Consider the following 20584-nt stretch of genomic DNA (forward strand, 5'->3'; position numbering starts at 1 on the left):
TAAACCTATTGACTTGATTCCTTTCCTTACCTGGTGTCTGATTCCTCACAGACTGCTGCTTCTTCATCCCCTCTCTGCCCACCAGCTCCATCCTCACTTTATTCCCTGTCCCTGCTGCCTCTTGTCCTCCACAACAGAAGGTGGCAGCACTGCTCAACACGGCTCCTTCCACAGTCCTGGATGACTGCACAACCAGCTCTTCCAGCGGACTACCCTTCCCCTCCAGCTGCCACTCAGCCATGTCACTGCTCCTCTCTTCCTCAGAGAACCCCTGGACCAGGCTCAGAGCCAGGTCAGACCTCAGCTCCGACGTAGCAGCAGACACCAGTGCTGGGACAGTCTCCCCCTTGTGGTGTGGAGGGCTACTGCTGCTTCGCCGCCCACCCTGCTCGAGCATCTTGACAGTTTTGGAGCCAGTTTTCTGTATGTTTTTTGTTCCTTTCCACCTAGTAACAGGTTAAAGAATACTTTTTAAGCCTCGAGACAATTGAGACATAGACTGTGTATGTGTGTCATTCAGAGGGTGAATGGGCAAGACAAAATGAATGGGGGGTGTGCAACTCAATATTAGGAAGGACAGCTGTAGGATGCTGAACAGTGGGCCATATGACAGCTGTAGGATGCTGAACAGTGGGCCATGGTACAGCTGTAGGATGCTGAACAGTGGGCCATATGTTGATCTGTGCTAAGCTACACCAAATCGGTGTGTGCCTTGAACGTGCACATAGCCATTTAGCGCTGACCTGTGTGTGGAGGAGTTGAAGTGCACGTGGGAGATGTCAGAGTAGAAGGAGACTGAGGCCAGGCTGTCCACTGAGCAGGACAGCAGGTACTCCTCACAGCCGTGCTCTATCACCAACGGGTGAGTCTTGCACGGGTCAAAGAACATCTTATTGGACGTCACCAGCAAGATACCAGAAACCACACCCTGGTGAGAGAGAGAGGGAGAGAGAGAGGGGTGAGAGACAGGTGAGCATGTGAAGAAAGAGAGGTGAGAGATGAGATCGATGAGTGGGAGGTGAGCAGGTATTTTATTAGGATCCCCATTAGCTGTTTCTGAAGCAGCAGCTACTCTTCCTGAGGTCCACACAAAACACGACATAATACAGAACATCAATAGACAAGAACAGCTGAAGGACTGTACTACACACATTTTAAATAAGAACAATAGAACCAAAAGAGGTTCTACGGACAGTTCCATGCATACATACATTAGTACATATACACTGAGTGTACAAAACATTAGGAACACTTTCCTAATCTTGAGTTACATCCCTCCCCATTTTTCCCTGAGAACAGCCTCAGTTCGTCGGGGCATGGGCTCTACAAGGTGTCGAAAGCGTTCCACAGGGATACTGGCCAATGTGGACTTCAATGCTTCCTACAGTTGTGTCAAGTTGACATGATGTCCTTTGGGTTATGGACCAGGTCAGGTCAGATAGATAGGGGAGAGGCGCTGTGCTGTGAGGTGTTGTATTAGTTATCTTGTTGTTTGCTTGAGTAATTTGAGATGGAAGGGAGTTCCATGTGATCATGGCTTTATATAGTGAGGGAAAAAAGTATTTGATCCCCTGCTGATTTTGTACGTTTGCCCACTGACAAAGAAATTATCAGTCTATAATTTTAATGGTAGGTTTATTTGAACAGTGAGAGACAGAATAACAACAAAAAAATCCAGAAAAACGCATGTAAAAAATGTTATAGATTGATTTGCATTTTAATGAGGGAAATAAGTATTTGACCCCCTCTCAATCAGAAAGATTTCTGGCTCCCAGGTGTCTTTTATACAGGTAACAAACTGAGATTAGGAGCACACTCTTAAAGGGAGTGCTCCTAATCTCAGCTTGTTACCTGTATAAAAGACACCTGTCCACAGAAGCAATCAATCAATCAGATTCCAAACTCTCCACCATGGCCAAGACCAAAGAGCTCTCCAAGGATGTCAGGGACAAGATTGTAGACCTACACAAGGCTGAAATGGGCTACAAGACCATCACCAAGCAGCATGGTGAGAAGGTGACAACAGTTGGTGCGATTATTCACAAATGGAAGAAACACAAAAGAACTGTCAATCTCCCTCGGCCTGGGGCTCCATGCAAGATCTCACCTCGTGGAGTTGCAATGATCATGAGAACGGTGAGGAATCTGCCCAAATCTTGTAAATGATCTCAAGGCAGCTGGGACCATATTCACCAAGAAAACAATTGGTAACACACTACGCCGTGAAGGACTGAAATCCTGCAGCGCCCGCAAGGTCCCCCTGCTCAAGAAAGCACATATATATGCCCATCTGAAGTTTGCCAATAAACATCTGAATGATTCAGAGGACAACTGGGTGAAAGTGTTGTGGTCAGATGAGACCAAAATGGAGCTCTTTGGCATCAACTCAACTCGCCGTGTTTGGAGGAGGAGGAATGCTGCCTATGACCCCATGAACACCATCCCCACCGTCAAATGAGAACGGTGAGGAATACTTTCGGGTCTTCCCTGTGGCTCAGTTGGTAGAGCATGATGTGTGCAACGCCAGGGTTGTGGGTTCGATTCCCACGGGGGGCCAGTACAAAAAAATAAAAAGGAAATGTATGAAATGTATGCATTCACTACTGTAAGTTGCTCTGAATAAGAGCGTCTGCTAAATGACTAAAATGTAAATGTCAAACATGGAGGTGGAAACATTATGCTTTGGGGGTGTTTTTCTGCTAAGGGGACAGGACAACTTCACCGCATCAAAGGGACGATGGACGGGGCCAGGTACCGTCAAATCTTGGGTGAGAACCTCCTTCCCTCAGCCAGGGCATTGAAAATGGGTTGTGGATGGGTATTCCAGCATGACAATGACCCAAAACATACGGCCAAGGCAACAAAGGAGTGGCTCAAGAAGAAGCACAATAAGGTCCTGGAGTGGCCTAGCCAGTCTCCAGACCTTAATCCCATAGAAAATCTGTGGAGGGAGCTGAAGGTTCAAGTTGCCAAACGTCAGCCTCGAAACCTTAATGACTTGGAGAAGATCTGCAAAGAGGAGTGGGACAAAATCCCTCCTGAGATGTGTGCAAACCTGGTGGCCAACTACAAGAAACGTCTGACCTCTGTGATTGCCAACAAGGGTTTTGCCACCAAGTACTAAGTCATGTTTTGCAGAGGGGTAAAATACTTATTTCCCTCATTAAAATGCAAATCAATTTATAACATTTTTGACATGCGTTTTTCTGGTTTTTTGTTGTTGTTATTCTGTCTCTCACTGTTCAAATAAACCTAACATTAAAATTATAGACTGGTCATTTCTTTGTCAGTGGGCAAATGTACAAAATCAGCAGGGGATCAAATACTTTTTTCCCCTCACTGTATAATAATGTGCTTGCTACGCCATTGCTTATAAACTCAGTAAAAAAGAAACGTCCTCTCACTGTTAACTGCGTTTATTTTCAGCAAACTTAACATGTGTAAATATTTGTATGAACATAGATTCAACAACTGAGACATAAACTGAACAAGTTCCACAGACATATGACTAACAGAAATTGAATAATGTGTCCCTGAACAATGGAGGGGGTCAAAATCAAAAGTAACAGTCAGTATCTGGTGTGGCCACCAGCTACATTCAGTACTGCAGTGCATCTCTTCCTCATGGACTGCACCAAATTTGCCAGTTCTTGCTGTGAGATGTTACCCCACTCTTCCACCAAGGCACCTGCAAGTTCCTGGACATTTCTGGGGGGGAATGGCGCTAGCCCTCACCCTCCGATCCAACAGGTCCCAGACGTGTGCAATGGGATTGAGATCCGGGCTCTCCGCTGGCCATGGCAGAACACTGACATTCCTGTCTTGCAGGAAATATCACACACAGAATGAGCAGTATGGCTGGTGGTATTGTCATGCTGGAGGGTCATGTCAGGATGAGCCTGCAGGAAGGGTACCACATGAGGGAGGAGGATGTCTACCCTGTAACGCAAGCTTTGAGATTGCCTGCAATGACAACAAGCTCAGTCCGACGATGCTGTGACACACCGCCCCAGACCATGACGGACCCTCCAACTCCAAATCGATCCCGCTCCAGAGTTCAGGCCTCGGTGTAACGCTCATTCCTTCGACGATAAACGCGAATCCGACCATCACCCCTGGTGAGACAAAACCGCGACTCATCAGTGAAGAGCACTTTTTGCCAGTCCTGTCTGATCCAGCGACGGTGGGTTTGTGCCCATAGGCAATGTTGTTGCCGGTGATGTCTGGTGAGGATCTGCCTTACAACAGGCCTACAAGCCCTCAGTCCAGCCTCTCTCAGCCTATTGCGGACCGCCTGAGCACTGATGGAGGGATTGTGCGTTCCTGGTGTAACTTTGGCAGTTGTTGTTGCCCTCCTCTACCTGTCCCGCAGGTGTGATGTTCAGATGTACAGGTGCAGGTGTTGTTACACGTGGTCTGACACTGCGAGGACAATCAGCTGTCCGTCATGTCTCCCTGTAGCGCTGTCTTAGGCATCTCACAGTACGGACATTGCAATTTATTGCCCTGGCCACATCTGCAGTCCTCATGCCTCCTTGCAGCATGCCAAAGGCACGTTCACGCAGACGAGCAGGGACCCTGGGCATCTTTCTTTTGGTGTTTTTCAGAGTCAGTAGAAAGGCCTCTTGAGTGTCCTAAGTTTCATTACTGTAACCTTAATTGCCTACCATCTGCAAGCTGTTAGTGTCTTAACGACCGTTCCACAGGTGCATGTTCATTAATTGTTTATGGTTCATTGAACAAGCATGGGAAACAGTGTTTAAACCCTTTACAATGAAGATCTGTGAAGTTATTTGGATTTCTACGAATCATCGTCGAAAGACAGGGTCCTGAAAAAGGGCCGTTCTTTTTTTGCTGAGTTTAACTATAAATTCAGTATAACTATATATATATATATATAGTGCCCCTTGTGTGCACCTCTGGTAATACTGTAAATGCAGGTATGGTACAGAAACAATATGACGGTAGGAAAATCTGGACACCATCTAGATACCACCCAACCCAAAATCAATCTCTCCTCTACTTTGAGCCATACTGTGGACATTAGCCCTCTGTACATAGAAGGGAAAGACGTGCTGCTCTGTTCTGGGCCAGTTGCAGCTTTTCTAGGTCCTTCTTTGCAGCACTTGACCATATCACCGGGCAATATTCAAGATTAGATCAAACTAGAGCCTGCAGGACTTTTTTGGTCGACTGTGGTGTTAAAAATGCTGAGTATCTCTACAACAATTGAATCAATATGCCTTGACCTTGACAATTTACAGTCTAAGGTGACATGCTAGTGATAGATAATTAGAGGGCCTAGTGAAATGCCACACTTTACATGTTACCATTAGAGAAGCTTCCATTCAATAAAACCCTCTGTTCTATTGGATAGATAGCTCTCAACCCATAATATGGTCGAGGATGTAAAGGCATAGCACATATGTTTTTCTAATAACAGATTATGGTCAATAATATCAAAGGCTGCAATGAAGTCTAACAATACAGCTCCAACAATCTTCTTATTACCAATTTCTTTCAGCCAATCATCAGTCATTTGTGTCAGTGCAGTACATGTTGAGTGCCCTTCTCTGTAAGCATGTGGAAAGTCAGAGAAATACAGAGAAATACAGTAGCATTGTATCTGGTCCACAAAAACAATCCCCCAAAAGTTTGCTAAGAGCCGGCAGCAAGTGATTGGCCGGCTGTTAGAACTAGTAAAGGGCGCTTTACCATTCTTGGGTAGCGGAATGACTTTAGCTTCCTTCCAGGTTTCAGGACAAAGACATTCCTCTAGGCTCAGATTTAAAGATATGACAGTTAGGAGTGGCTATAGAGTCAGCTACCATCCTCAGTAGCTTTCCATCTATGTTAATGCTAGGGGTGAGAGAGGTGGGAGAGGTGAGTGGGTGGTGAAACAGAGGTCAGCAAGAGGTTAGAGAGGAGTGAGCGAGAATGACTCGTCTCCACCCACCTTGCGGTCAGTGATGTAGCGGCAGAAGAGCTTGAGGTACGGCATGGCCGCTGACCCCTCCCCCACGGAACACTCAGGTAGGAGGGCCAGTAGGCAGAGCTGTCCATCAGGCATTTGCACCGCCTCCACATCCTATGAGAATCAAAGCAAGCACAGTTTATTTTATTTTTAAAACACAGCAGAGGAAATTCACTTTTTTAAAGTCTAGTGGCGCAGCGGTCTAAGGCATTGCATCTCAGTACTAGAGGCGTCACTACAGACCCTGGCTCGATCCCGGGTTGTATCACAACCGGCCGTGATCGTGAGTCTCATAGGGCAGTGCACAATTGGCCCAGCGTCGTCCAGGTTTATTAGGGGAGGTTTTGGCTGGGGTAGGCCCGCATTGTAAAATAAGAATTTGTTCTTAACTGACTTGCCTAGTTAAATAAAGGTTAAATAAAATGAAAATAAAAGTTAGCAGTGTTTAAAGAAGGCATTATCCACTCGTTAAAACAGTGCTTTGCATTGAAAGCTAACTAAGCAGCTTCCAAAAGAACAGCATTTGAAGAAACAATCAATCATTGCCATTAGCTAAAGGTTTTTCCAGTCCTGCATTGACTCTTGTTCTATTGAACAATTTCAGCTCTGCTAAGCTAGTTTAGCCTCTCTTAACAAGAACAGGCAGGTTCACCACACCAAAAGCAATAACACACTCCATTAAAGGCCTGACATGACACAGAAAAACATGGTTAAATCATTTAAAAACATTGTTAAATGTACTTCCTCTTCTGTGTGGATTGTGGAATAAATTCATCCACATTGTCCTTACCAGTAACTTGTCATACTCTGCGTCCGGTGACAGGGAGTGAGGGCTGGGCGATGGGGCCGGAGAAAGCCCTGGGTCAGTGTCCAACTCTGGCTCCAGCCTGAGGTCGGGGTCAGGGTGCGTCGCCACGGGAGATGAGCCTTGGCCAGAGCCTTTACTCTTGGGAACGCGGAGGTGCTTCAAAATGGAAGAGCGGAGAAACATCACAACACAGAACAACACAAACTCAAGCACCGCTGTTAATAATACTCTGCCAAGTCTAGGACCTCCCACTTCCTCTTTCTAACTGAACTTTACATCTGTGGTCTCCTCTGTAGCCTACTGGAGTGGAGGCATGGACGTTGAGTGGTAACCATGCAAATAGGTTTTCCCAGAATGCCATGTGGTGAAAGCTATGCTCTGTCACTCACTTTGCATGTCAAATCCATAGTGGAAGGGACAAACAAAACAGCAACATATAATGTCACTATGCTGACTTTTGATCATTATACTGGAAAAAAAAACCACATGTAAGGAGATAAAAGATGACAATGTACATTTTGTCCATTTCTCTTCAAATGGTATGAAGCTGATCATACCCGCAGGCCTGCAATTAGTGTGTCAGGTCTCCTCACCGTGAAATGTGACAGAAATAACCTGTCACATCTCTCGGTGAAGATAACGTTCAGAATGCTGATACAACGACAGAAGATACCAGTGTCATATACTGTATGTATGCATGTATGTAGCATCTGATAAGTTTGGGAACCATGGTGACTTTTTCTTACTTGCCGGGAGATGAGGGAGGAGGAGGTGGAGATATGCCTGTTCAGCTTGGTCTGATCTCCCATGCTACTGTACTGGGAGGTGACACTGAACACAGTGTCTTCATGGTGGGCCTGTGAGTACACACGTAGTGCAGAAATCCACGTTAGGTACTCCAATATGAAAATACAATCAGACTAAATAATACCAATCTTTTCCAATAATTTGAGGTTGAGGCCTACTTATTTTCAGAATGCTTATTAGCTGGATCTACACCTATGATTACAGAAACAGGAGGTAGGGCTCCTGCCCTATGAGGTGTTCTGGCTCACACCAGTCAAGGCTTGTGTAAGGCTACTTACTACTACACCTATCATTACAGATTAGTGAACACCACTGCTGGGTAGGTAGGTAGGTAGGTAGGTAGGTAGGTAGGTAGGTAGGTAGGTAGGTAGGTGTTGTCTTGCTGAAGCGCCACAGCCCCCTGACAAGCCCAATAATATCATGCAAATCCTCCATCCGCTGCCTCCCACACAACACAACCAAAACTCAACTATTGACAGACGGGGCCCATTGACCTAAATTACGTTCCTAACGCTTGACAGACTCCATGCAGACAGGGGCGCAACTTTCACTGGGGACGGGGGGACATGACCCCACCACATTCTAAAATTGCAGTTATATCATTGCACTGTGATACAAAAAAGCGGCTTCGGTGTGCTTTAGGACCATGCGGACGCCTCAGAGCGGTCCGGTAGGCTGTTTGGCGGTTACAGCCAGCTAGATTTAGGACTGCGCAGACACCACAGAGCATGCAGACAGGCTGTGTGAAGGCAAAGCTTCTGACCAGCATGGTGCTACTTTCTGCAGATGCTGTCTGTGTGTTGTAAAAGTTGTAAAAGCAAGCAGAGCAGAAACTGGCTACTCTTTATTTGACTGCCGTAGCTGGCAAAGTAACTTCTGTTTGACTTAACAGAAGAAAAAAAGTGTTTATTCCCAGTGCTGAGCTAGTAGTGTAACTGACATGTAACGTTAGCTAATTAATTCATCCCCTCTCGACTAAACTTCTGTCTGAAGAGAATGAACTAGCTCGGTGGTAGCTACCATGGACAGTTCAGCTCTCGCCTCTAGCTATCTGTCAGATAGCAGTATCTAACAGCTGTTGTGTGTATAGAAATATTTTGTAGCCTTTTTGTTCCGTTTCAATAGAAGTAAATTAACTTGGCTAGTTTTTGCCAGTTGATGTACCATTAGAGCCAGCCAAATCTTGGCTAAGATTAGCTAGCTAGCTAGCTCACTAACTTTAGGTATTAGTTTTGCTCCAATCACATCAGATCTGAATCAAACAATGAAACCTGCGGCAAAACAATGAAAGACTGATATTCTGACGTTTTTTTTTGTCAGTATAGCAATGTAACGTTATTGATCTGTCAGTTTCCCTTGCTAATTCCCTACTTTTCACACTTACACGGTATAAACATATCTACAGACTACACTGTCATGGTGCACAGTAAGTACACAACACAATATTGATGATGATGATGATGATGAATGGATACAGATATGTTTGAATGCCCAGTCATGTTCATATCATCTCAGACATAAATTACTGCAGTTTCAGACCATCCATTGAACATCCTATATTATTAACCTTTATTTAACCAGGAAAGGCTCATTGAGATTTAAAATCTCTTTTTCAAGAGCGTCCTGGCCAAGATAGGCAGCGCCAAGTCATTACAAAAATTAGACAAACAACATGAAAAACTACAAGTAATCTAGTAAAAACCATAAAATTAACAAAGAATATAACAAAATCAAAAACAGCAAATTAAAAACATTGACAGGTCAGGGAATCAGTCTCAAGATCATTCATCATGGATTTAAAAATACCAATCGGGACAAGTTCTTCCAGTTTAAAAGTATTTTGTAAGGCATTCCAAGACGATGGCGCAGAGTACATAAAAGCCCTTTTACCAAATTCAGTTCGGACATTTGGAACAGTTAGCAAGATAAAGTCCCTCGAACGAAGAGAGTACCCACCACATTTCTGAACAATAAAAATGCCCAAATAAAAAGGTAGTAAACCCAAAAGGGCTTTGTAAATAAAAGTATACCAGTGACTGAGCCTACGAGTGACTAGAGAAGGCCAGCCAACCCTGGTATACAAAGTGCAGTGGTGCGTAAGGGTTTTGCAATTTAAAATAAATCTCAAAGTGCCATGGTAAAGGGTGTCAATTGATCTCAAACACTGAGCGGAAGCATTTATATATAAAATATCCCCATAGTCTAGTAAAGGCATAAATGTAGCTGATACTAGCCTCCTTCTGGCTTCAAAAGAAAAACAAGCATTATTCCTAAAATAAAATCCTAATTTCAGCTTCAATTTTTTTGTAAGTTGTTGAATATGCATTTTAAAAGAGAGGCCATCATCAATCAAAATTCCAAGATATTTATATGAGGTTACAACCTCAATCTCCTTGCCCTGAAAGGTAGTAATAGGTGAAAGGTTCAGGGGTCTATTTCTTGCTTTAGAAAACACCAGAAGTTTAGTTTTGTCAGTATTGAGGATACGCTTCAATTGAGACAAGGTATGTTGAACAGTATTAAAAGCAGTTTGCAAGTTCTGGAAAGCTTTTGTAAGAGATGAAGCACAACAGTAAATAACAGTATCATCAGCATAAAAATGAAGTTGTGCATTTTGGACATTTTTGTCTAAATTATTTATATAAATAGTGAATAAGAGAGGACCAAGTACAGAGCCTTGGGGCACACCATTTAAGACAGACAATTTAACAGACCTAAGCCCATCAAATTGAGTGCACTGAGTTCTATCAGACAGATAGTTAACAAACCATGCAACTGCATGCTCTGAAAGACCTACACTCGACAATCTCTGCCTTAGTATAGCATGATCAACTGTATCAAAAGCCTTAGAGAGATCAATAAAAAGTGAGACACAATGCTGTTTTTTGTCAAGAGCTTCAGTGATATCATTTAAAACCTTCATGGCTGCTGTAATTGTGCTATGCTTCTTCCTGAAACCCGATTGGTACATTGATAAAATAGAGTTAGTATATAAAAACTCCTTTAGCTGGTCACTCACAAGGGTTTCAAGTATTTTCACCAGGGGTGACAGCTTTGAGATTGGCCTATAATTATTTAAAAGAGTTGGATCTCCCCCTTTTAAAAGTGGTAGGACAAATGCTGATTTCCAGATCTTTGGAATTTCATTACATTCCAGGGTTAGATTAAACAGATATGCAAGTGGTTCAGCTATGAAATCAGCTGCCAGATTTAAAAAGCAGGGATCCAAAAGATCAGGACCTGCAGGCTTTCTCTGATCTAAGGATTTCAGGGCTTTATGTACCACCTGCACTGAGAATGGCAAAAAGCTAAAAGTTTATGCCAGTGAAACTGGAATACATGCACTCAGAAATGTAATTCCACTCAGAAATGTAATTCCTCTGCTGGAGGTGTAAAACACAAAAGGGGATATATTTGCATTATTTTACGATCTTGTGAAGGCTCACAAGATCAGCATGTCTACAGATTCTCCCTTCTTCCTGTTTTTGATTGCTTGGAAATGTTGATACTGAAGACTGTTATCAGAAGAACCTAGCATTTATAGCAGGTAAGAAATGCATTGCCATTAATTGGAAGGTTGGTTATCCTCCCACAATATTACAATGGATGGCAGAAATGTCAAGCTATGCATCACTAGATTTGATGTATTACTAGATTAAGGGTACACTGTGCAACTTTCATAAGGTCTGGGTGCCTTATATGGAATAGCCTACTGTATGACAAAAGGGGTCTGTATTGAAAACATGAGATTTTCTTAGTCGAGCAGTCGCAAATAGAAACAAAAATGTCATGGCACACGAGACGCCTGTGTGATTTGCGCCTGTCTTAGTGGAGGCCATGGAGATGCCACGGTCCAAGAATATGGGGATTGTGGCTCAGATGCACAAGGCACGTCTCTCTCCAGAATGCGCTCTCTCTCATGCCATTTTGTGAGTATTCATTGTTTCATAACTTCCTTGCTTGCTACGTCTATCACTTCCCCATTACATACATCACCAATAGTAGCCAACATTTACCTTTAATTCACATAATTTCTAATCTGCAATATTTGTTTGGTAATGGTAATTTCTGTTAATGCATTCAATAGATTATTATTCCAATCATTTACCGTTCTCATTGTCGGAGTGGACATGTGTTTTATGCAGAACTCACAACCTATGCTACACTTGTGAGAAACAAGTTGTTGTTAATTTCATCACATTTATGAGTTGTCAATTTATTCATCATCCTTTGTTTGAAATGCTTTTGTCAAGGTTGAATAAGCACATGATTCCACATATAGAAGTAGGACTAGTCTACCTGGCCTGCGTGCAAATGTAGGCTGATAACAGTGCCCATTTTGGGGATTTCTAACAATATTTCTGATTGTTCTAACTCACCACCATTAATGAGCTGTGGAGTTTCTCAAAGTAATTTATATTCACCTCAAACAGCAAGTAAACAAAGTCTGTTTTTAGAATCAATTGAGAATGATTCTCAAACTACTTGAACAGTATTTCCAGCTCTCTCCCTTTTGATAACCACTCGGCATGAAAGGGAAAAATGTAATTCTCTGATCCAGTGGAAATGTCATAAAATACCTGATTACTTCTCATCCCTTGCACCTACAGCTGTGTCTCTCCCGAGCTCACCGGAGTGGGAAACTGAGGGCCCAGAATATTTTATACAATGCTTAAAGTTTGCTGGTATAAGTTTTTGGGTGACCGAGTTGATACAATGTTTCAAGATTGTTGGAGACAGGCCATGCGTAGCCAATGTGATTTATAGAATATTTATTTTTATCAGGATATTTTCTACCTGCAGGCTGCAATGTTTTTGTGTTGGCTTTATGTAGGTTATTATGTATTAGATAATTGGCAATGGCAATAAAAGTTACTTTAATTTTCATTTAGATTTAGATAGAATGTAGATTAACCATAGACAATGATTGTGAGATACAAAGACTAATATAAATTAAATGAAACTGTTCCATGAAAATGTGCATATGAAAATCATAACTGGTATGCAGATTGGTAGAAATGGTACAATAATCAGGCACTCCATATGGAAAAGGTTGCCCACCGCTGGTATAGTCTATTACTGGCAACTTCAGGAGAGTAACTCTGCCAAGGCCACCAGCAGCAGGAGAAGGCAGGTCGGGAACAGGTTTTGTTTCTTCTGGTTATGCTGTCTTGATCTCTGGCTCCCTCAAGTAATTTGTGTGCGTGCATAAAGCATCAGTTGACTTTATTAAACACACATGCAGGCCTCAACCACTACCCTGAGAGCACCTGATTCAGTTTATCATGCAGCCCTCAGGTACATTACAAATCAAAAATGTCTAACACATCATTGTGATCTCTACAATGCTGTTGGATGGTCGTCATTGACCTTGCGTAGGCTTAAACACTGGTATACACTGATTGATAAGGCCATATTGGGTAAAATGCAATTTTATCATCTCGGTTCTTTTTTAGTCAGGTCGGTAAATAAATGACAATTACGGTACCATTCTCATTTGCTTCTAACAGTACCAAAAATTAAGTGATGGTAGAAATAGTTTTAGTTACTTAGCTCCGTGGTCCTGGAATTCTCTCCTGAATATAAAATTTGATGATCTAGTTTCGTTGGTGGAGTTTAAACACTTGATCGACGTATATATCATAGATGAGTGTAATTGTCTTTAGGACAGCTGTTTTTAGTCAAGAGTTTCGTGTTTTTAACGTAAAATGTTTTTGTTGTACTGTATGGGTGTTTATAGTTTTGTTTAATGTTGTGTTAGTGTATGTAAGTTGTTTTGTCTGAAACATTGTTCCCCCTGCTGCTATTGGACCAGGTCTCTCTTGGAAAAGAGATGTTATCTCAATGAGAAAAACCTGTATAAATAAAAAAGGTTAAAAAAAATACAAAAATAATACAAAAATACATCATACATACATACATACATACATACATACATACGCCTATGGAAAAATAAAGGTTTTAACATTTTTAACAATTGATGGATAGTCGGGGACAGTCCTAGTAGGAATGCAGGAAATTACCTTTAGATGCCCTAAAACATTCTGAGGGAGGACCCTCTGCCAGATTATGTCCCCTCCACTTCTAAAACTAAAGTTGTGCACCTGCATGCAGTCATTATTCACGCACAGCTATGTGTGCGAGCTTGCAAACTATACTGTTGAAAATATGCCTTCCGTGTGTGTGTTGAGTATTAAAACATTTTTAAACTGATGGCGAGCCATAGTGATACAGGCTCCAAGTTCGGCATTATTTTAACACTGGTTTAGTGAATCCACTTCACATCCTACATGACAGATAGACATGGAACTCATTCATATTTCCATAACTGTAAAACAAAAGTCTATAATCCAAGTACCTAACTGCAAAGAATACAAAGGGTCTAAATGGATCATAGACATCCTGTCTACTTTACATATTCCGTCCGAGTTCAGTTATCAACACTCTCTAACATCATTGTCACACTATGATTCCAGATTCAGAGCAACACTGGTCCTTAAAAGTTTCTTAATATGCTGTATATCTTTTCAATGTATATTTTCTAGACAGATATGCATTAGAAAGGGATTTTCTAGACACCCCAAAAAAGTTATTGAATATATGGTTTTGCCTTGATTTTTTAAGTATTTTTACATTTCTACAGTAGTTCCACATATCCATATCTGCTTTATGAAAGACATGATCTGATAACAATGTTTAAAAGCTGTAGTAATAGAAGCTTCTAAATCTGTATATAATAGAATTACCAGCATTTATTTTCATCACATACCTTGGAACACACTGTCCTCCCATTATAACTGTTGTAGAGCTTCTGAATATACCGGTGGATACTCATTGAAATAGGGGAAGATCTGGGACTGATCTCTGAACTCTGTTTCACTGAAATACAGCTTGTCTGACCTTTGAACATTTATTATCAGCATCTTTCAATACCATATATACAGTATTATGCAATGTATCGGTTATCAAGTGTGTGGGTAAAGCAGGTCTTAAATATGTTATCATTATTGATCTACGAGTAGGTCTACATGAGATTGTGACTCACCATATAGTCTGCTTTGTCATCAGACGGTTGACCCTCTTCTCTGGATTTAGCTGTGGCGCCCTCTGGCACCCATGTAGCTTCTACGAAGGCAAGATGTAAAAACATTGTGTTGATAAGCGATAGATGATGACTCTTTCCACCAATTCTCTCTGCTCCTGAAATCCAACAGCTGTTTCTCCAAATCTACTTGTTTGCGGTCCTGTAAATTATTTTAATTAATGCAAAACAACTTCCTCCTCTTAAATCTAGCCCTGTGTGTGGCGTGCATCTTTACAAAATGTGGCACTGCTCTCTGCTCTCTAATACCTACATGAGGCATTTTGGATGTTTTGGAGATTGATTAAGGTACTGAGGATTCTCCTTGAATGTCAGGCCTGCCAGCAACAAGGCAGCTATGTTGGCGCTGACACACAGCATGTGTACACTTGTGCTACAACCTAGGCCAGACCAGAAGTAAAATCCCCAAATAGAATATCAAAGTTCTGTGTGGGTGCCCTCGGTACTGAATATAATCCGAAAGAAATACTACAATCTAGAATACGTGAGGCAGAAGGCATCTTGCACCTCTACAGTTCTTGGATAATTGCTTCCTCGTGTGAAAGAGAGCGACTTATTACAAAAATGCATAATCAGATTTAGGGAGAACAAGAAGTCATAAGTATTTGAGCTAAATAAACATTGTCTATGGTGAAAATGCTCCCAATTACATGTCACAAACATGATTTGTTACAAGTAAGTTAACAGATTTTACACAAGTGATTTTTCAGGTATACTAATAATCGTATCTAAATAGATATCACTAAAAGCATAATGCTGTGTTCTGTAAAAGGGACTCGAAAATAAGCCATTTACCCACAGACAAGCACATTCAGAATCACTGTTGTCTTACTGTGAGTGTTGGTGAAACCTGTCCCCTCAGATATGGATGGCATGAGGAAATGACAATAGGATCATGTGCTTATGAGTGAATGTTTCTGAGTGACAGAGTCCACAGGTATTTTGTATTTATTTATTTTATTTATTTCACCTTTATTTAACCAGGTAGGCAAGTTGAGAACAAGTTCTCTATGAGCAAGTCAGTTAAGAACAAATTATTTTTTACAATGACGGCCTACACTGGCCAAACCCGGACGACGCTGGGCCAATTGTGCGCCGCCCTATGGGACTCCCAATCACGGCCTATTGTGAGACAGCCTGGATTCGAACCAGGGTGTCTGTAGTGACGCCTCTAGCACTGAGATGCAGTGCCTTAGATCACTGCGCCATTCGGGAGCCCAATAAATAAATGCCAGAGAGAGGAATTCTCCTTACCAACCTTCCTTTGAGTGTGTTATCTGTCATTCTGTAGGTTGTTTGCTATGAAAATACACAACACATTTATAAACACCATATAAATAATTGGATAGGGAACTAATGCAGCTACCAAGCCCCTACTGGGACAAACAAAGTACAGGCTGACCTAGATATCGAGATAATCATGTTAAGAGATACCTCACCTTGGAGGTAATACTGGCGCAGTTGGGGGTTCCGGATGTGGCGGACGTGGTCAAAGGGACGCCCCACGGCACGGTGGGACTGACCGCTGTCCCTGGCCTCCTTGGTTGGGCCGGTCTGTGGCCCTGTCTCCCAGGGGCCGGCGATGAAGCCGGGGGGCTGAGCAACACCAGGAGGGAGCTTGGACCCCAGTCTGGAGGAGAGACAGACATGTCTCAAAGATCTGTACACAATTCTTGAAAGCTGAATATGTACCAGTTCTTCCATGGCCTGCAAACTCACCAGGCATGTCACCCATTGAGCATGTTTGGAATGCTATGGATCGACGCTCATACCTTTTTTAAAAAGGTATCTGTGAAATCCATAGATTAGCGCCTAATGAATGCATTTCAATTGACTGATTTCCTTATATGAACTGTAACTCAGTAAAATCTTTGAAATTCTTGCATGTTGCGTTTATATTTTGTTTCAGTGTATATTGGTAGGATTGTGGGAGTTCAGAATAGGCTGTTGCTGTTCCTGGCAAGCACCTCCACTCCTCTCTCCCACGTAATGCCCTTGACTGTTTGTGTTTGTTTTTTCAAAGGAAAAGTACATTCACAAGGGTGACTATATGGAAAATGGTGATGGAGTGCTCTAACGCGTATACAGTGCATGCAGAAAGTATTCAGACCCCTTGACTTTTTACACATTTTGTTACGTTACAGCCTTATTCTAAAATATATTAAATAGTTTTTTTCCCCTCATCAATCTACACACAAAACCCCATAATGACAAAGCAAAAATAGTTTTTTATACATTTTTGCAAATGAAAAAAATATATATATCACATTTACAAAACTATTCAAACCCTTTACTCAGAACTTTGTTGAAGCACCTTTGGCAGCGATTACAGCCTCGAGTCTTCTTGGGTATGACACAAGCTTCTTCTCTGCAGATCCTCTCAAGCTCTGTCAGGTTGGATGGGGAGTGTCGCTGCACAGCTATTTTCAGGTCTCTTCAGAGATGTTTGATTGGGTTCAAGTCTGGGCTCTGGTTGGGCCACACAAGGACATTCAGAGACTTGTCCCAAAGCCCCTCCTGCGTAGTCTTGGCTGTGTGCTTAGGGTCACTGTCCTGTTGGAAGGTGAACCTTCGCCCCAGTCTGAGGTCCTGAGAGCTCTGGAACAGGTTTTCATCAAGGATCTCTCTGTACTTTGCGCCGTTCATCTTTCCCTCGATCCTGACTAGTCTCCCAGTCCATGCCACTGAAAAACATCCCCACAGCATGATGCTGCTACCATCATTCTTCACCGTAGGGATGGTGCCAGGTTTCCTCCAGACGTGATGCTTGGCATTCAGGCCATAGAGTTCAATCTTGGTTTCATCAGACCAGAGAATCTTGTTTCTCATGGTCTGAGAGTCCTTTAGGTGCCTTTTAGCAAACTCCAAGCCGGCTGTCATGTGCCTTTTACTGAGGCATGGCTTCTGTCTGGCCATTCTACCATAAAGGCCTGTTTGTTGGAGTGCTGCAGAAATGGTTGTCCTTCTGGAAGGTTCTCCCATTGCCACAGAAGAGCTCTGGAGCTCTGTCAGAGTGACCATCAGGTTCTTGGTTCACCTCCCCAATTGCTCAGTTTGGCCGGGCGGCCAACTCTAGGACGAGTCTTAGTGGTTCCAAACTTCTTACATTTAAGAATGATGGAGGCCACTGTGTTCTTGGGGACCTTCAATGCTGCAGACATTTTTTGGTACCCTTCACCAGATCTGTGCCTTGACACAATCCTGTCTACGGACAATTCCTTCGACCTCATGGCTTGGTTTTTGCTCTGACATGCACTGTCAACTGTGGGACCTTATATAGACAAGAGTGTGCCTTTCCAAATCATGTCCAATGAATAGAATTTACCACAGGTGGACTACAATCAAGTTGTAGAAACATCTCAAGGATGATCAATGGAAACATGATGCACCTGAGCTCAATTTCGAGTCTCATAGCAAAGGCTCTGATACATTTGCAAAACTTTCTATGAACCTGTTTTTGCTTTGTCATTATGTGGTATTGTGTATAGATTGATGAGAGAAAATATTTATTTTATCCATTTTAGAATAAGGCTGTAACGTAACAAAATGTGGAATAAGGGAAGGGGTCTAAATACTTCCCGAATGCACTGTACATCTCCTGTTTTGTGCTGCAGTGCTCCTTTCACCTCAACACAACATCTCGGGAGAGAAACAGAACATGTCAGGAGAGAAGCACTGTATAGGCTGACACATTCTGGGAATAACTAAACAACGCCTCTCACAACAAGTCTAAGCAGTGCTTTTCTTCATTTTTAGCCAATAAAACGTTTAATCGCTGGTCTGACCTGGTCTTGACGTTGCCAAAGTAGCTGGGCCTGTTTTTTTCCCTCTGTTGGAGTTTATGTTCCATGGCTCCGAGGGTTTGCAAGAAGGCCTTCTCAGGGACCTATCGGCGACTACTGTGATGTTGACAACAGCAATATTCTGGTAGGTTGAGGGGCTCTGCTGGCATCCCTCCGTTCAGTCTCCATGCTTATTAAGCTCCTGTAATCGTACCTACAGGAGAGTAAAAGTTAGTGCACCATGAAGAATGAGAGTGAGACTGAGTGCATAAGCTCCAAGTAATGGTAGGTGTTAGGTATTTCAATTCAATTCAACTCGAGAATCAATGATGACTCAGAGCATTTTAGCAGGGGTATAAGCTTGTGCTGGAAAAACTGACAAATAAGCAATGTAGATCATCTTAGAAAAATAACATTTCGTATTGAGACAATGCTCTCAAACACTATATGCAAGAAACATGCAAGGGAAGAGAAGCCAGGAAGTGGATGCATGTATATTGAATGTACATGCATACTTGGTGTCATGCGGTGGAGGAAGGTAGTAAGTTGGTGGTCTGTTGATATCCCTCTAGTGGTGTGGGGGCTGTGCTTTGGCAAAGTGGGTGGGGTTATATCCTGCCTGGTTGGCCCTGTCCGGTGGTATTGTCGGATGAGGCCACAGTGTCCCTCCGTCTCAGGCTGCAGAATCCATGCCGCAATAGTCTATGTGCTGGGGGGGCTAGGGTCAGTCTGTTATATCTGGTGTAATTATACTGTCTTATCTGGTGTCCTGTGTGAATTTAAGTACGCTCCCTCTAATTCTCTATCTCTCCCTCCCCTCCCAGAGGCCCTAGGACCATTCCTCAGGACTACCTGGCCTGATGACTCCTGGCTGTCCCCAGTCCACCTGGTTGTGCTGCTGCTCCAGTTTCAACTGTTCTGCCTGAGGCTATGAAACCCTGACCTGTTCACCAGACGTGCTACCTTGTCCCGGAACTGTTGTTTTCGACTCTCTCTCTGCTGCACCTGCTGTCTCGACCTCTGAATGCTTGGCTATGAAAAGCCAACTGACATTTACTCCTGATGTGTTGACCTGTTGCTCCCTCTACAACCACTGTGATGATTATTTCACCTTGCTGATCATCTTGAAGAACGATCTGGTCTTAATTGCCATGTACTGTTATAATCTCAACCTGGTCCAGCCAAAAGAGGACTGGCCACCCCTCAGAGCCTGGTTTCTCTCTAGATTTCTTCCTAGGTTCCTGTCTAGGGACATTTTCCTAGCCACTGTGCTTCTACATCTGCATTGCTTGCTGTTTGGGGTTTTAGGCTGGGTTTCTGTATAGCACTTTGTGACATCTGTTGATGTAAAAAGGGCTTTATAAATACATTTGATTGATTGATTGATTAATAGATATTGAATGGTATTTTTGTTGCCTTATTTCTTGACAAGCAGACATAACATATTTTATTTGCAACACAGTCTATTAGGGCTAGCGCTCAAATTCCTTTGGGCCCGAGTTCTGATGCAATGAATGGAACTATATTTTACATTTTCTTTCTTTCACCAGACGATCTGTTCCTACACTAACCTCAAGTACGCAAGGTTTAGGGGTTCTTACTGTAGAAGGAAGCATCCCTACAAATCCTTATTTCTTGGAGAATATTGCAATAGATTACTGTAGTCTTTTTAAACATGGATGTTCCTCACTTCCATATCGAAAATTCGAGGCATGCGACAATAAAACGTAGCAGTGGGGTACACTGAATTCGGAAATGTTAATATTGAAAGGATTTAGGGACTGACCTGTCAAAAAGATGGCCCGGAATGTTGATCGAAAGCGAGTGATTTCGGAAGGCTTCATATTACGCACAGTGTTATGTTTTGTGATATCACTGCAGACAACAGCAAAAAGTTGAGCATGTATGCTCCGCCCATTTCATCCATCCTTCAGGCCCGGAGATTGAGGAGATTTATAGCAGATATGTAGAATCATTGCATGGCTAGAACAACTATTTTCTGTAATCATCAAACCAACCCCAATGTTTTCACGCACAAACAGTTTAAATTACAATGGTAACTTTTCAAAATTCCTTTGGTTTGTGGCACTCATTCATTGCAGAGAAATAGC

The 20584-nt window shown here is 42.6% G+C and overlaps 1 protein-coding gene across 4 annotated transcripts in view; it reads right to left on the reverse strand.

Annotated features, from left to right (window-relative positions):
• Positions 1-20414, reverse strand: part of si:ch211-15d5.11 (oxidation resistance protein 1) — a 29935-nt gene extending 9521 nt beyond the window's left edge. The window contains exons 1-10 of one of the 4 annotated variants that reach the window (XM_082966568.1): positions 20260-20374; positions 18989-19811; positions 18477-18687; positions 16131-16321; positions 14635-14714; positions 7529-7639; positions 6765-6938; positions 5957-6088; positions 744-928; positions 31-446 (exon numbers count right to left, since the gene is read on the reverse strand). In XM_082966568.1, the coding sequence (XP_082822694.1) occupies positions 31-446; positions 744-928; positions 5957-6088; positions 6765-6938; positions 7529-7639; positions 14635-14714; positions 16131-16321; positions 18477-18541 (1354 nt within the window). In that variant the 5' untranslated portion in view covers positions 18542-18687; positions 18989-19811; positions 20260-20374. Of the gene's footprint in view, positions 1-30; positions 447-743; positions 929-5956; positions 6089-6764; positions 6939-7528; positions 7640-14358; positions 14475-14634; positions 14715-16130; positions 16322-18476; positions 18688-18988; positions 19812-20259 lie in introns of those variants that run through there. The other 3 variants (XM_014128715.3, XM_014128860.3, XM_014128931.3) reach the window with 3 other exon arrangements.
• Between the last annotated feature and the right edge of the window lie 170 nt (positions 20415-20584).

Source organism: Salmo salar, chromosome 01, assembly GCF_965601325.2.
Source record: "Salmo salar chromosome 01, fSalSal1, whole genome shotgun sequence".
In the NCBI taxonomy this organism is placed as follows: Eukaryota; Metazoa; Chordata; class Actinopteri; order Salmoniformes; family Salmonidae; genus Salmo; species Salmo salar.